The sequence below is a fragment of the Hordeum vulgare genome, chromosome 5H, assembly GCF_904849725.1.
Source record: "Hordeum vulgare subsp. vulgare chromosome 5H, MorexV3_pseudomolecules_assembly, whole genome shotgun sequence".
NCBI lineage: Eukaryota > Viridiplantae > Streptophyta > Magnoliopsida > Poales > Poaceae > Hordeum > Hordeum vulgare.
The window spans coordinates 544,283,973-544,296,741 of record NC_058522.1 but is presented as its reverse complement, the minus strand read 5'-3'; the positions used below and the strand labels follow the sequence as shown (position 1 = coordinate 544,296,741).

Here is a 12,769-nt window from a genome sequence, read left to right as displayed (position 1 = left end):
ACTAGACCCAAACTATAAACGTAGCATATTGATCGTGTCATTTTATTGCTATTGTTTTCTGTGTGTCAAGTATTTGTTCCTATGACCATGAGATCATATAACCCACTAGCACCGGAGGGATACCTTGTGTGTATCAAACGTCACAACGTAACTGGGTGACTACAAAGGTGCTCTACAGGTATCTCCGAAGGTGTCCGTTGGGTTAGTATGGATCAAGACCGGGATTTGTCACTCCGTGTGACGGAGAGGTATCTCGGGGCCCACTCGGTAATACAACATCACACACAAGCCTTGCAAGCAATGTGACTAAGTGTAAGTCACGGGATCATGTATTACGGAACGAGAAAAGAGACTTTCCAGTAACGAGATTGAAATAGGTATGCAGATACCGATGATCGAATCTCGGGCAAGTAACATACCGAAGGACAAAGGGATTGCCTGAATCCTTGACACTTAGGTTCAACCGATAAGTTATTCGGATAATATGTAGGATCCAATATGGGCATCGAGATCCCGCTGTTGGATATTGACCGAGGAGTACCTCGGGGCATGTCTGCATAGTTCTCGAACCCGCAGGGTCTACACACTTAAGGTTCGACGATGTTTTAGTATAGTTGAGTTATATGTGTGGTTACCGAATGTTGTTCGGAGTCCCGGATGAGATCACGGACGTCACGAGGGGTTCCGGAATGGTCCGGAGACGAAGATTGATATATAGGATGACCTCATTTGATTGCCGGAAGGTTTTCGGGCATTACCGGGAATGTACCGGGAGTGACGTATGGGTTCCGGATGTTCACCGGGAGGGGGCCAACCCACCCGGGGAAGCCCATAGGCCCTAGGGGTGGTGCACCAGCCCTTGGTGGGCCGGTGGGAAAGCCCAATAAGGCCTATGCGCAAGAGATAAGAAAATCAAAGAGAAAAGAAAAAAAAGAGGTGGGAAGGAAGGGAAGGACTCCACCTTCCAATCCTAGTTGGACTAGGATTGGAGGTGGACTCCTCCACCTCCTTGGCTGACGTACCCTTGGGGTCTTGGACCCCAAGGCAAGCCTCCCCTCCCCTCCTCCTATATATAGTGGAGTTTTAGGGCTGATTTGAGAGAACTTTTGCCACGGCAGCCCGACCACAAACACCACGGTTTTTTTTCCTCTAGATCGTATTTCTGCGGAGCTCGGGCGGAGCCGTGCAGGAGTAGATCCTTCACCACCACCGGAGCGCCGTCACGCTGCCGGAGAACTCATCTACTTCTCCGTCTTTCTTGGTGGATCAAGAAGGCCGAGATCGTCGTCGAGCTATACGTGTGTTGAACGCGGAGGTGGCGTCGGTTCGGAACTAGATCGGAGCGGATCGTGGGACGGATCGCGGGACGGTTCGTGGGACGGTTCGCGGGGCGGATCGAGGGACGTGAGGATGTTCCACTACACCAACCGCGTTCCTTAACGCTTCCTGCTGTGCGATCTACAAGGGTACATAGATCCAAATCTCTTCTCGTAGATGGACATCATCATAATAGGTCTTCGTGCGCGTAGAATTTTTTTTGTTTCCCATGCGACGTTCCCCAACACAAACATAGTTGAGATGCGTGAAAGGTTAGTGGTTGTAACTTCATAGTAATATTATGATCAAGAAGACGAGGAGCTGGAGCTAAGTCATAACCTTCAACAATTTCATCAAGATGTATATTAATTTTGTCAAAAAATTACCATCGGTGGGAGTTTCTAGACAACACTTGCTCCGTCCTTCATCTCCATGTTCCTCGGGTTCATCATTTTCTAAACATTCTTCTTCTTGTGGCTTGATGATGTTTTCTTCATTTTTCTACATAAGGTTTTTTTCCTATGAAACATGGGCTTGAGAGACGAGATACATCTACTTCTGATAGTACTTGTACAAAGGATTCTCATGGAAATTATTATCTATGCATAAATCGTAGATTTTCTCCAACAAGTCCTCTTGCTCAGTCTCCAATGCATATTCTTCGGGTAATCTTTTGACCCACAGTAAAAGCTTAAAAGACCCAGTCTAAAGTGTCTAACTCAAAATTCGAGCCATTATTCACGGCCACTCGACCATCAACTCTAATTGTCACATTCACGGATTCTTGAGCCTTGCTGTCACAATTGAGTACTTTGACCCATGGCGTCGAATCCAACGACTGCGAATCACGGTTGGGCCTGACAAGATTGTATGGAAGTGGACTAATAATGGGGCCTACACGGGCTGCTCAACCTACAAGGCCCTATCCCTCGTATTGGACACCGCGCCCTTCTAGCGCCTTATTTGGAGATGTTGGGCCCCCATGAACACCAAGTTCTTCATGTGGATCATTTCCTTGGATCGATGCTAGACTGTCAAACGACGTGCTCGCCACAGCCTCTCATGACCCCATGTGCAAATTCTGCAGCCAAGAACTCGAGACCTTAGATCATCTGCTCGTCGAGTGTGCCTTCCCCAGGTTCACATGACACTAAATCCTTTCGTTGTGTCGCATGATGATTCCTACATCCATTGTGTCAGCTCGCATCTTCACTTGGTGGTCTGACGACACCAACACATTCTCGTCTAGCTTGTGCAAAGGAGCCAACTCCATCATCACTCTTGTCACATGGTCCCTCTGAAAACATCGTAACATTGTAGTCTTCGACAACCTCCGGCCATCGTACTATGACCTTGCTCGCACTATCAAGGACGAGGCTCGCTTGTGGGCACATGTCGGGGCTAAAGGGCTAGTAGGAGTTACCCATGAATCCTGAGTTTTTTGTATTGAGGCTGAGCAACCCCTTTCAATGCTCAACTTGCACTCCGAGGGACGCCTATTCGTACACGCCCCTTAGAGTTGCACACTATTACTTCTTTTCCCCTATAAATACAATTATACCCAACAATTACGTATTCACGGAAAAACGTATCTATATGTGGTCATGGAGCCCCGACATTTTTGTTTTCTTGAACAAGGGAGAGGCACAATAGGCACCAAAGTTCACATCGTGTAGCAGGGAATCTTGGGCCATCTAGTCAACTAAGAGCATCTACAGCTCAACCTCTCAAATCCGCCTCAAACACCCGGGCAGACCGCATCGATGGACGTTGGAGTGGCGGAGTCGCACTCTCCGATGCCCCGTATATTGCACGGGTGCGGGCGCCGCAACCGTGTCGTGGTCGACATCGTCTCCTAGGAAGGACCCGTCATTGACCTGACGTCCACCGACAACATCCGAGTCACTCGCTCCGACGAGGAAGATTGGGGCATAGGAGACGGCGGGAGCTCGACTCCCGTGAGCCAGTATTAGTGTCCCATGTCCTACTCTACCTCGGCAGCGACCGGAGCAACACTGCAAGGGGCCCAACCGGCCGCCAGACATGGACACGACGGAACCGGACGAGCTCCGCTTAGTATTAGGTTTACGTTGCATGTAATAATATGTATTTATAGTTTCTAATTTAAGATGTCCCGTTGTAGAATGCATTAGTTAAGGCGTGACCAATCAGTGTTTGCGGACAAGCATGGACGCATTCGCGGGATTTCAAGGGTCCGGATTTATAAGTTACGGGTGTAGCTGCTCTAACACATGGAACATTGAATTCCTACTCTTTTAGGCGTGGACAGCCTAGAATCCTTCTGGCAACTTAAATTAATTCGGCAAATGGAGATCACGTTCAACGACGCACCAGTGGTCTAGTGGTAGAATAGTACCCTGCCACGGTACAGACCCGGGTTCGATTCCCGGCTGGTGCAAGCTTTTGTTTTTGTGTCTGTACACACCGTCACACACACTGCTGCCAAGCTCTAGCTCGACCAGTGTTCCCTTCTCTGAACCCGAACCACCGTGTCGTTTCCCCTGTACAGAGAAAAGGATCATAACTTTTTGCCTGATTTGATTGATTCAGGAGGAAATCCTGGTTCCTCTCACGCCACAACCGTCACAGCACGGGGCCAAAACCACACGAGCGTCTCTCCCCCGTTTCGCCTCTCCGAAAGGCCCTCCATCACGCAGCCAAGAACAGAAGTGGTCACGGCTGGCTGACCAGCTTGGCTATTGGGGTACTACTAGAAACTCTGACCAGAAACCGAATACTCCAACTTTGCTTGCGTTTGAAGCTGCCAAGCTGGTGCACCTCACTGGGCATCAACCACTCGTGGGTTCGGCACCCACCCAAAGCCAGAGCCAGGTGTTTACTGCACTTGGTGTACCGTCAGTTACTTCTTAATTCACCAGCTGGACATGGCCGGACCGCCCGCCAGCCAGCCTTTGTTTGGACGCACGGCTTCTTCCCCGAGCAAGAGCAAATCTCGACGAGAGAGAATGGGAGATCGGGCTTGCGGTGCCACGTGCGGGCCTGCGCTACCTGCATCGCCGCACTGGGACTGTATTGTAGCGGTGGAGCCTCGTCTGGGTTGGTGAGATATGTCTGTCAACGGGACGGGACCGGACCGGACCGGACGGCCCATCAACGTCGTCGCCCGGGCGGGGGAGCGTGAAGCAGTGGAGTGGAGCAATAGGCAATAGCAAGACGACGCGGCGGCGCGTGCCGACATGTGCAACACGCTCTCTCGTGTCCGCACTCGCCTGCGGGGTGCGTGGTCCAGACGTTTGAATGGCAGGGTCATTTTGGGGAGCCGCGCCGGCCAACGGACGAATGCAACCCGGGGTGTGGTACGGGCTGTCGACTTCATTCCGGCAAGGCGCCGGCCATTTGGGCCGTCCCACGCGGCCCCTGTCCCGCTCGCTTGGAGAAACGAAAGCCAAAATCAGCTGTGCTGCTACTACTACGCAAAAGCTTAAAAAACTAGCGGCGGATGAGATTTCGTATGGTAGTCGAGAGAGAAAAAACTTTGGTCCGTCGTGCAGCACCAGCAGGCGAGTGCTGGCGTGTATGCGAAAAAGGAGAGCACGGAACCTCACGCGTTTTATCTACTTTCGAAAAACCTCGCTTCTTCTTGGCACGCAAAGTCTTTTCTTTTCTTTTCCAAGGGAAAAAAACTTTATTTTTAGTACTAGTACTTGGTGTGGCGGCATCCGTCTAGCGTGACGCGCGCTGTAGTAAAACGGACATAAGCCCGAAGCGCGCCCGCACCGACGTGGGTCCCGCCGCTGGTCAACCCGGGCGCGTGCCGCGCGCCACGTCGCCCCCCACCGATCCACGCGCGGCAGCGCAGTGACCCATACTCTCCACTCCCCACTACTCCCTCCCCCGACTCTCTGCTTCATCTTCGCCATCCGCCACCCAGACTCCCCGTCCACCACGATCCGTCATCCCTTCTTCCACCCCCCGCCTCCTCCTCCTCCTCCTCCTCCTCACCATCAACCCCTCATAAATTCTTCCTCGCTTCCTTCCTTGTCCCAAACGCGCCACACCAACGAAGCAACCAACGCGTCGCCAGCCAGCCAGCCGATCTCCGACTTAAATGCTGCCTCCTTTCTGACCCTTTATTATCCTCGGTCCCCGGCCGGCGTTGCCTCGACTCCGAGTCGCTCTCAGTTCAAAAGCATCCACCCTTTTCCCCCAATCTTTTCGATCTCCCCTTCCTTCCTCTGTTTCGTTTCTTGCCTTTTTGGCTCCGGGAAGGAATTTCCGGCATTCACATGCGACTCTCGCCCCCCACCCTATCCCTTTCTCCCCGAGCTGTTGGTGTCACCACAGGATCGATCGGATAGGAAATCCCAGGCCGAGAAGAAACCGTGTCTAGTTTTCGGTTTCGTGCGCAATCCCCCATTGCCGTTTCTTGAAGCTCTTTCACTCCGCCCTCCGATTTATACTCCCTTCGCCGGCATTGTCCCGGGTGTCCCCTGTTCGACCGATTCGATTCCCGCCTCCCTTCGGATCGGCAAATCTCGGAGCTTCCCCTGGTCCTGATTCCCAACCCGTCGCGACGGGAGATCTTTAATCTTTCGTCAGTTCGCCGTTTGTGAGAGGCCCAATGGCGGCGAATCTGGGCGCGTGGCTTTGTGTGCTGGCGGCGGTGGCGGTGGCCGCCGTGCTCCCCCCGGCGGCGGACGCGCTGGGGATGAACTGGGGCACGCAGGCCACGCACCCGCTCTCGCCCAGGATCGTCGTGCAGATGCTAAAGGACAACGGCATCAAGAAGGTCAAGCTCTTCGATGCCGACCAGGCCACCCTCAGCGCGCTCGCCGGCACCGATATCGAGGTCATGGTCGCCATCCCAAACAACCTGCTCGACCTCATGAACGAAAAGGATAACGCCAGGGAGTGGGTGCGCCACAACATCTCCCGTTACCATTTCGACGGCGGCGTCAACATCAAGTAAGTCTTGACTTGAGTACAATCCCCTTCCTCTCGCTCTTTCCCGTTCATAGCGCCCGCCGCGGTTGTATGACCTGTGTGATTGTGTTGTTCGCAGATATGTGGCCGTGGGCAATGAACCCTTTCTGGCGTCCTACAACGGCACCTTCGACAAGGTCACCTTCCCGGCGCTGCAGAACATCCAGAACGCGCTCAACGACGCCGGATTCAGCGAGATCAAGGCCACAGTGCCGCTCAACGCCGACGTCTACAACTCGCCCTCGGCCAACCCGGTGCCGTCGGCGGGCCGGTTCCGGACGGACGTCACCCAGCTCATGACGCAGATGGTGCAGTTCCTGGCCAACAACAGCGCGCCATTCACCGTCAACATCTACCCCTACCTCAGCCTCTACCTCAGCGCCGACTTCCCCGTCGACTTCGCCTTCTTCGACGGCCTCGCAACGCCGGTGGTCGACGGCGTCAACACGTACACCAACGTGTTCGACGCCAACTTCGACACGCTGGTGTCCGCGCTGGCCGCCGTCGGCCACGGCGACCTGCCCATCATCATCGGCGAGGTCGGCTGGCCGACGGACGGCGACAAGCACGCCAACAACGCACTCGCCAAGCGCTTCTACGACGGCCTGCTGCCGCGGCTGGCGTCCAACACCGGCACGCCGCTCCGGCCCGCGCAGTACATGGAGGTGTACCTGTTCGGGCTCCTGGACGAGGACGTCAAGAGCGTGGCGCCGGGCGCGTTCGAGCGGCACTGGGGCGTCCTCCGCTTCGACGGCCAGCCAAAGTTCCCCATGGACCTCACCGGGAAAGGGCAGAACACGATGCTGGTGCCGGCCAAGGGCGTGAAGTACCTGCCCAGGACGTGGTGCGTGTACAACCCCAACGCCGAGGACAAGAGCAAGCTGGTGGAGAACGTGAACTACGCCTGCACCTTCGCCGACTGCACCGCGCTCGGCCTCGGCTCCACCTGCTACGGCATGGACGTCAATGGCAACGCCTCTTACGCCTTCAACATGTACTTCCAGGTGCAGAACCAGAAGGACGAGGCCTGCGACTTCCAGGCGCTCGCCGTGCCCACGCAGACCGACCCCTCCACCGCCGCCTGCAACTTCCCCATACAGATCGCCGCCTCCTCGACGTCGGGTGGCCGCCGGCGGACGCGCGCCGGGCCGCTCGGCGCCGCCGCTCTGCTCGTGCTGGCTCTGGCCCAGCTCTTGATCTCGCATTAGGGAATGCAACAGAGTTACTTGTTTTACATCAGTTGATCATTTGTTGCCTCGTATATTTTTTGGATCTGCAGTAGTTACTAGCAGTATTTCAGTACGAGTCTTTGTACTGGAGGCATATATACCTGAGGATATATGTTCAGATGGCATTTCACAGATATTCAAACACCTGATGTGCTTGATGACTATGGTGTACAGTTTCATTCAGAATCTCAGATCCAATGATCCAGTGATATTTCACATGGCATCAGAAAAACTTGATGTGCTGTACTGCTTGCTGATACTCCTACAAGAATACCAGAGATCGAGGACTGAATGCGGTTGATTCAGAGCCCCAGATCTCACCGCATGGCCATGGAGCATATACAAAGTGAGCAGGATTTGGTTGGCAATAATAGTACTGCAGCACATGAATCTTGATCCAGCATAACATGGTCTAGATGCACAACTTTTCTTTCAATGCAGGTCGGCAAAAAAGAAGAAAATAAATGCTTCCAATGCAGGTAGTGTGAGGTGACCCGTTAACTAGTTTCTCAATAGGACGCAACCAGCCATGTGGAGGTCCATTATCTGCTGCTATTTTCAGCTCTGTTGTTGATCAATACTAAAATGCTATGATACTCCCTCTTAAACTAATATAAAAGCATTTGGATTACTAAAATAGTGTTCTGAATGCTTTTATATTAATTTATTTATCGGAGGGAGTATACTCCAGAAGAATGGAGATTATATCATTGTACTTGTACTGATCAATAAGCACGTAGTATGTAATCTGTTGAAAAACAATCAAATCAGACACCTTGGATAAGTTCTACTGCACTTTTATACAAGCACTGAAGTGGAGGCATTGACACTCTGCTTGTACGTATCTGCATCACCCTCAACAGACGAACACCACACCCGGCATATTATTTTACTCTGACAGTGTTCTAGTGGATCTTTTCAGCAGTATAAAACGCACCAAGTATTGCTGATTTGAACACATAACACACGGAAATGCACAATGATTTACACTAAAACAGGTGACCATGGAAACCTGCCAAGCCTTGAGCATGATAGATAAATCAGTTGGACTGCATGCTGTTAAGGACAAATATTTACATTCACATTATTCATATATATGTAAATAAACAGAAATGCACCTGTGCCAATGAATGTTGCCACACAAACACCAACATTATACAGCCCTTGAAGGCGTCGCCAACTCGGTGCAATGGCCCGTTGATGGCCCTTCGGACGGACATGGGTTGGTGGTGTTTGTCCAAGGCGGTTCATCGGCGAAGTACACTCCCAGGAGGATGGTAGACACACAATTCTGAAGTAAACCTGACGGACCAAGCATCATCATCACCATTGAGGAAATATAAACGAGCATGGCTCCTTCAGCAGAACCTCCATCAGAATCTGGTGACCTTGTCAGCCTTGACGACGGGGTTCTGCTGGGCGATCTGCTCCCTGCCGGCCTGCTTGTAGTCGAACTTGCAATCGTGCGCGTCGGCGTACCGGTGCATCGAGCAGAAGGTGTCTCCGCAGCGACACTTGAACCCCGTTAGCCCGACCTTCTTCCGGCACGACAGGCAGCGGTTGCTCGGTGGCTTGGGCGCCTCCTCCTCGGCTACTTGCTTGCCTTCTTTGGCTGAGCCAGATGCTTCATCCTTCATCTCTGCCACCAATGGTGTGGGTGACGATGCAACAGCAGCAGCAGTTTTGTTCTCGACTAGAGTGGCCATCCTCTTGGCCTTGGCAGTGTCTCGGTAACACTTTGAGCACATGTTCTCTGTCATCCGGTTGCCAAAGAAGCCGCAGTTGTTGACGCACAGTATCGGGGCCTCGGGTGCGTGGACACCCGTATCCTCTGCCTCTTTCCAACTCTCTTGCGCCATTTCTGCAGAACACGGATCACACCTCAGTATCGTGAGCGGACAATCATGGATGAGGAAACTCAAACATAATCAATAGGGCTAATGCACAAAATGATGTAAAGGAAGCTAAATGTCAGATGGCCATCCCATCACAAATACTTGTCCTGCAATTGTCCTGAATATGATGAGCACTCATCCTAACCTACACAATCGATCGATTGTCCATTCTCATCATTCGGATTAGAGGTCATAGACAGGCAATGAGTACCATCAAACAAGCACCATATTTGTGGAAGGAGGACCCCCTTACAATCAAGTCCCCATGGCCCCATGCACATGATCAAACCTTGACACAGACTTCTTCATTACTATTTTCCTGATTGGGCTACTCCCCTTTTGAACAGGTATTCCCTAGAAATTTAAATGCGCTTTAAATCAAGCATAAATGTGTGGCATAGAATCGAAAAATGCACATGATTCCCACAACCGATCGTTGTCTGGAGAAACTAGTACTGAAATCAGCCCGGCAAGCTGGACAAATGTCATCGCTGTGAGATAAACCAAGAATAGGAACAGAGCAATCAATTAGCTATTGATTTCTTACCCTTATATGTGTTTACTCACCTAGAGAGACCTTGTGCGACTGTCTCACCATGACATCGTCATAGATGATCAATTGCTATGCTTGCGAAGCAACATACATATGAATGCTCACTGATGATGAAGTATTTATATAAAGGATACTCGCCACTATCTTTGATGGCATAGTATCCCCTTGAGTAAAGAGAAGGATATTATTCTTATCTACGGAAGCGAAAACCGCACGGAAGATACTCTAGCGGGCTAAGCAACTGCCTTGCAACCTTGGTTAAGAAACGTCGGCAATGCCACAAGGTAGAAGCAGAAACATATGGTACAATCCATGGTAGGCCTAACAACGCATGCCGTCGCTGTAAGGTAGACTAAGAATAGGAATGAAGCAATCGAGCCGCTATAAATTACTTATCCTTATACGTGTTTACTCATCAAGAAACCTTGTTCGACGGTGTAATCGATGGTCCATTTTGATGCTTGTCAAGCAACGTAAACACGTGTTTTCATTCATGTTGAAGTTTCTTTGCACGGTTTTACTCGCTGCCTTGGCACCTATCCTATCTTGCATAAAGGAATATAAGTCCTGTCTACGCAATAGAAAGGTGGATTTCCACGCTCTTAGAAAGATCTCGGCCACAATAGCTTTGTCCATCTTTGATGACATAGTATCCCCATGAGTAAAGGGAAGGATCTTATTCTTATATACGGCATCGAAAACCGCAAGGAAGAAACCCTGCCGGATAAGCGTCTACCTTGCAACTATCGACAAGGCCAAAGGCAGAAGCAATCCAGGTAGGCCTACGCGAATTCCCTTATCTGAACACTAATCCTTTTTCTTTTCTTTCCTTTTATTTTCGAAAAGAGGTGAACAACTCCTACCTCTGCATCAATTGAAGCACACATCTCTAGAAACACTAATCCTCTATCGATGACCAACACCGATTACACAGTTCACAGCTACACCGAAGTTTCAAAGACACGCACTCATCCATAATCATAATTTCATTTTCTATAACATCATCCATCACCGTAACCACTGCAAATTCAGGCATGTTTGTTTGTCATCAGGCAACATAATGCACCAGACTATTGGTGATCAAATAAACAAACCAATATTAGGTGGATGGCAGGTCACAGCCAATGAACAATCAACGCACCAAACAAACAATTGAATCAACCGGACCAGAGAATCCCATCCTATCTAAAACCAGGAACAGAGCTGCCAGACCTCATCAAAAGAGCGAGATCAACAACAGCCGTACCAGTTTATCCATCTTTGATGACATAGTATCCCCTTGAGTAAAGGGAAGGATCTTATTCTTATCTACCGCAGCGAAAATCACGAGGAAGAAATCCCACCGGCTAAGCGTCTGCCTTGCAACCATGGTTAAGCAACCTCGGAAAGACCACAGGGCAGAAGCAATCCAGGTAGGCCCACAGAATTCTGCAATCTTTTTTTTTCGAGAGTACGTCTAGGCTATAGAAGGCAGAAATCTTATACAAGAAGCTACAACTTGCTGCGAACAATAAGTGTAGCAGTAATTCCACTCCCCACCGCGACAATTACAAACACAACGCAAAAGGGCCTGTTCTAAACCAATCATCTAGCTGCGCCACAACAATCGCTAGTTTCCTGGAAGCGCAGCAACTCCAACCGGAATTCTCCAATCTGAACACCAATCCTTTTCTTTTCGAAAAGAGCACGAACACCCCCGGCCTCTGCATCGATTGATGCATGCAGAGATCCCTAAGAACCATAATCCTCTGCAGACGAGCAACACCAATTACTTTGTTGGCGGTTACAGCGAAGTTCCAAACACAACCGCTCATCCAGCATCATAATTCGATGACATCATCCATCACCATAACCACCGCAAATTCAGGCATCCTTGTCCGCCATCTCATCAGGCAACACACGCAGCAGGCCATCGACCCGACAAACCAACCAATCGATCCTAGATGGATGGCAGGCCGCGGCCGAGAACAATCAACGCATCAAACAAGCAATCAATTGAACCCGCCGGACCCGAGAATTCCCAGCATCTAAAACCAGGAACAGAGCGGGCAGACCTCATGAAAAGAGGAGGGAGGCGAAATCAACAGCGGCCGTACCTAGCCGGAGAGCCGCCGGGCGATCGATCGGACGGGACGGGACGGATCGGCTCCTCGCTCTCTCCTTGTCCTCCGCCTGTTGTTCCGGTTCCGGTTCCGGGGGATAGAATTCTTGTTCTTGTTGATTTTGTTTGTTGGCGTCCTTGTTGTTTTATGCGTGTCCCATTTCCTTTTGGGTGGCGTCGTTGGGGCCGGGCCGGGCCGACATTTATAAATTAAATTTATAAAGTTGGATTGGACTGCTTGTAAAGGGCCGGGGGAAAGGGGCCTTTCCGAACTGGACCGCGGCGTCGCTTTCCCGCTGGCATTTTAATTTTAATCGAGAAAGTTGGTGACGGGCTGACGGGGTGGTTGGGTTAGATTAAGTGGAAAACGTTGCACTAGTAATTCGGTGGGGATTAGGAAGGAAGGAGATGGGATACTTCTGGCGAGGTCACAACGACACGACGCCGATGGAAGGAGCTGCAGCCGGATGACAAGAGCTTTCTATTTTCTTTCTCTTCTCTTCTCTGTTCAGCTGAGAGAGAGTGAGAGGTGATGGTTGAATTTGGGTACGCGTCTTGCTCAGTGGACCTGACCGGACATGTTGCGGGACAGAGTGGCGTGATTTCTTCAGACTTTTTGGTTTTCAGGTTTGCAAGCACGAAGATCAGTAAATTACTCACTCCCGTCTTACAATATAAAACGTTTTTTTTTTTGGATTACATTATGAGA

The 12,769-nt window shown here is 50.8% G+C and overlaps 2 protein-coding genes and 1 non-coding gene across 5 annotated transcripts; 2 read left to right on the top strand and 1 right to left on the bottom strand.

Moving 5' to 3' along the window:
• Window positions 1-3,665: 3,665 nt before the first annotated feature.
• TRNAG-GCC lies at window positions 3,666-3,736 on the top strand. Its single transcript has one exon. It is a non-coding gene; the product is annotated as a tRNA-Gly (tRNA).
• Window positions 3,737-5,196: 1,460 nt separating this feature from the next.
• On the top strand, window positions 5,197-7,669 carry LOC123452632 (glucan endo-1,3-beta-glucosidase 8-like). The gene is made up of 2 exons (XM_045129327.1): window positions 5,197-6,264; window positions 6,362-7,669. The coding sequence occupies exons 1-2, from the start codon at window positions 5,921-5,923 to the stop codon at window positions 7,488-7,490; spliced, it is 1,473 nt and encodes a 490-aa protein (XP_044985262.1). The 5' UTR covers window positions 5,197-5,920; the 3' UTR covers window positions 7,491-7,669.
• Window positions 7,670-8,494: 825 nt separating this feature from the next.
• LOC123452633 (zinc finger A20 and AN1 domain-containing stress-associated protein 6-like) lies at window positions 8,495-12,187 on the bottom strand. Of its 3 annotated transcripts, none has more exons than XM_045129329.1 (2): window positions 12,056-12,187; window positions 8,495-9,372 (listed from the first exon to the last, which is right to left on the bottom strand). In XM_045129329.1, the coding sequence occupies exon 2, from the start codon at window positions 9,368-9,370 to the stop codon at window positions 8,885-8,887; it is 486 nt and encodes a 161-aa protein (XP_044985264.1). In that variant the 5' UTR covers window positions 9,371-9,372; window positions 12,056-12,187; the 3' UTR covers window positions 8,495-8,884. The 3 variants fall into 3 exon arrangements, with proteins under 3 accessions (XP_044985264.1, XP_044985263.1, XP_044985265.1); XM_045129328.1 differs by lacking the exon at window positions 12,056-12,187 and adding an exon at window positions 9,974-10,081; XM_045129330.1 differs by lacking the exon at window positions 12,056-12,187 and adding an exon at window positions 9,954-10,053.
• Between the last annotated feature and the right edge of the window lie 582 nt (window positions 12,188-12,769).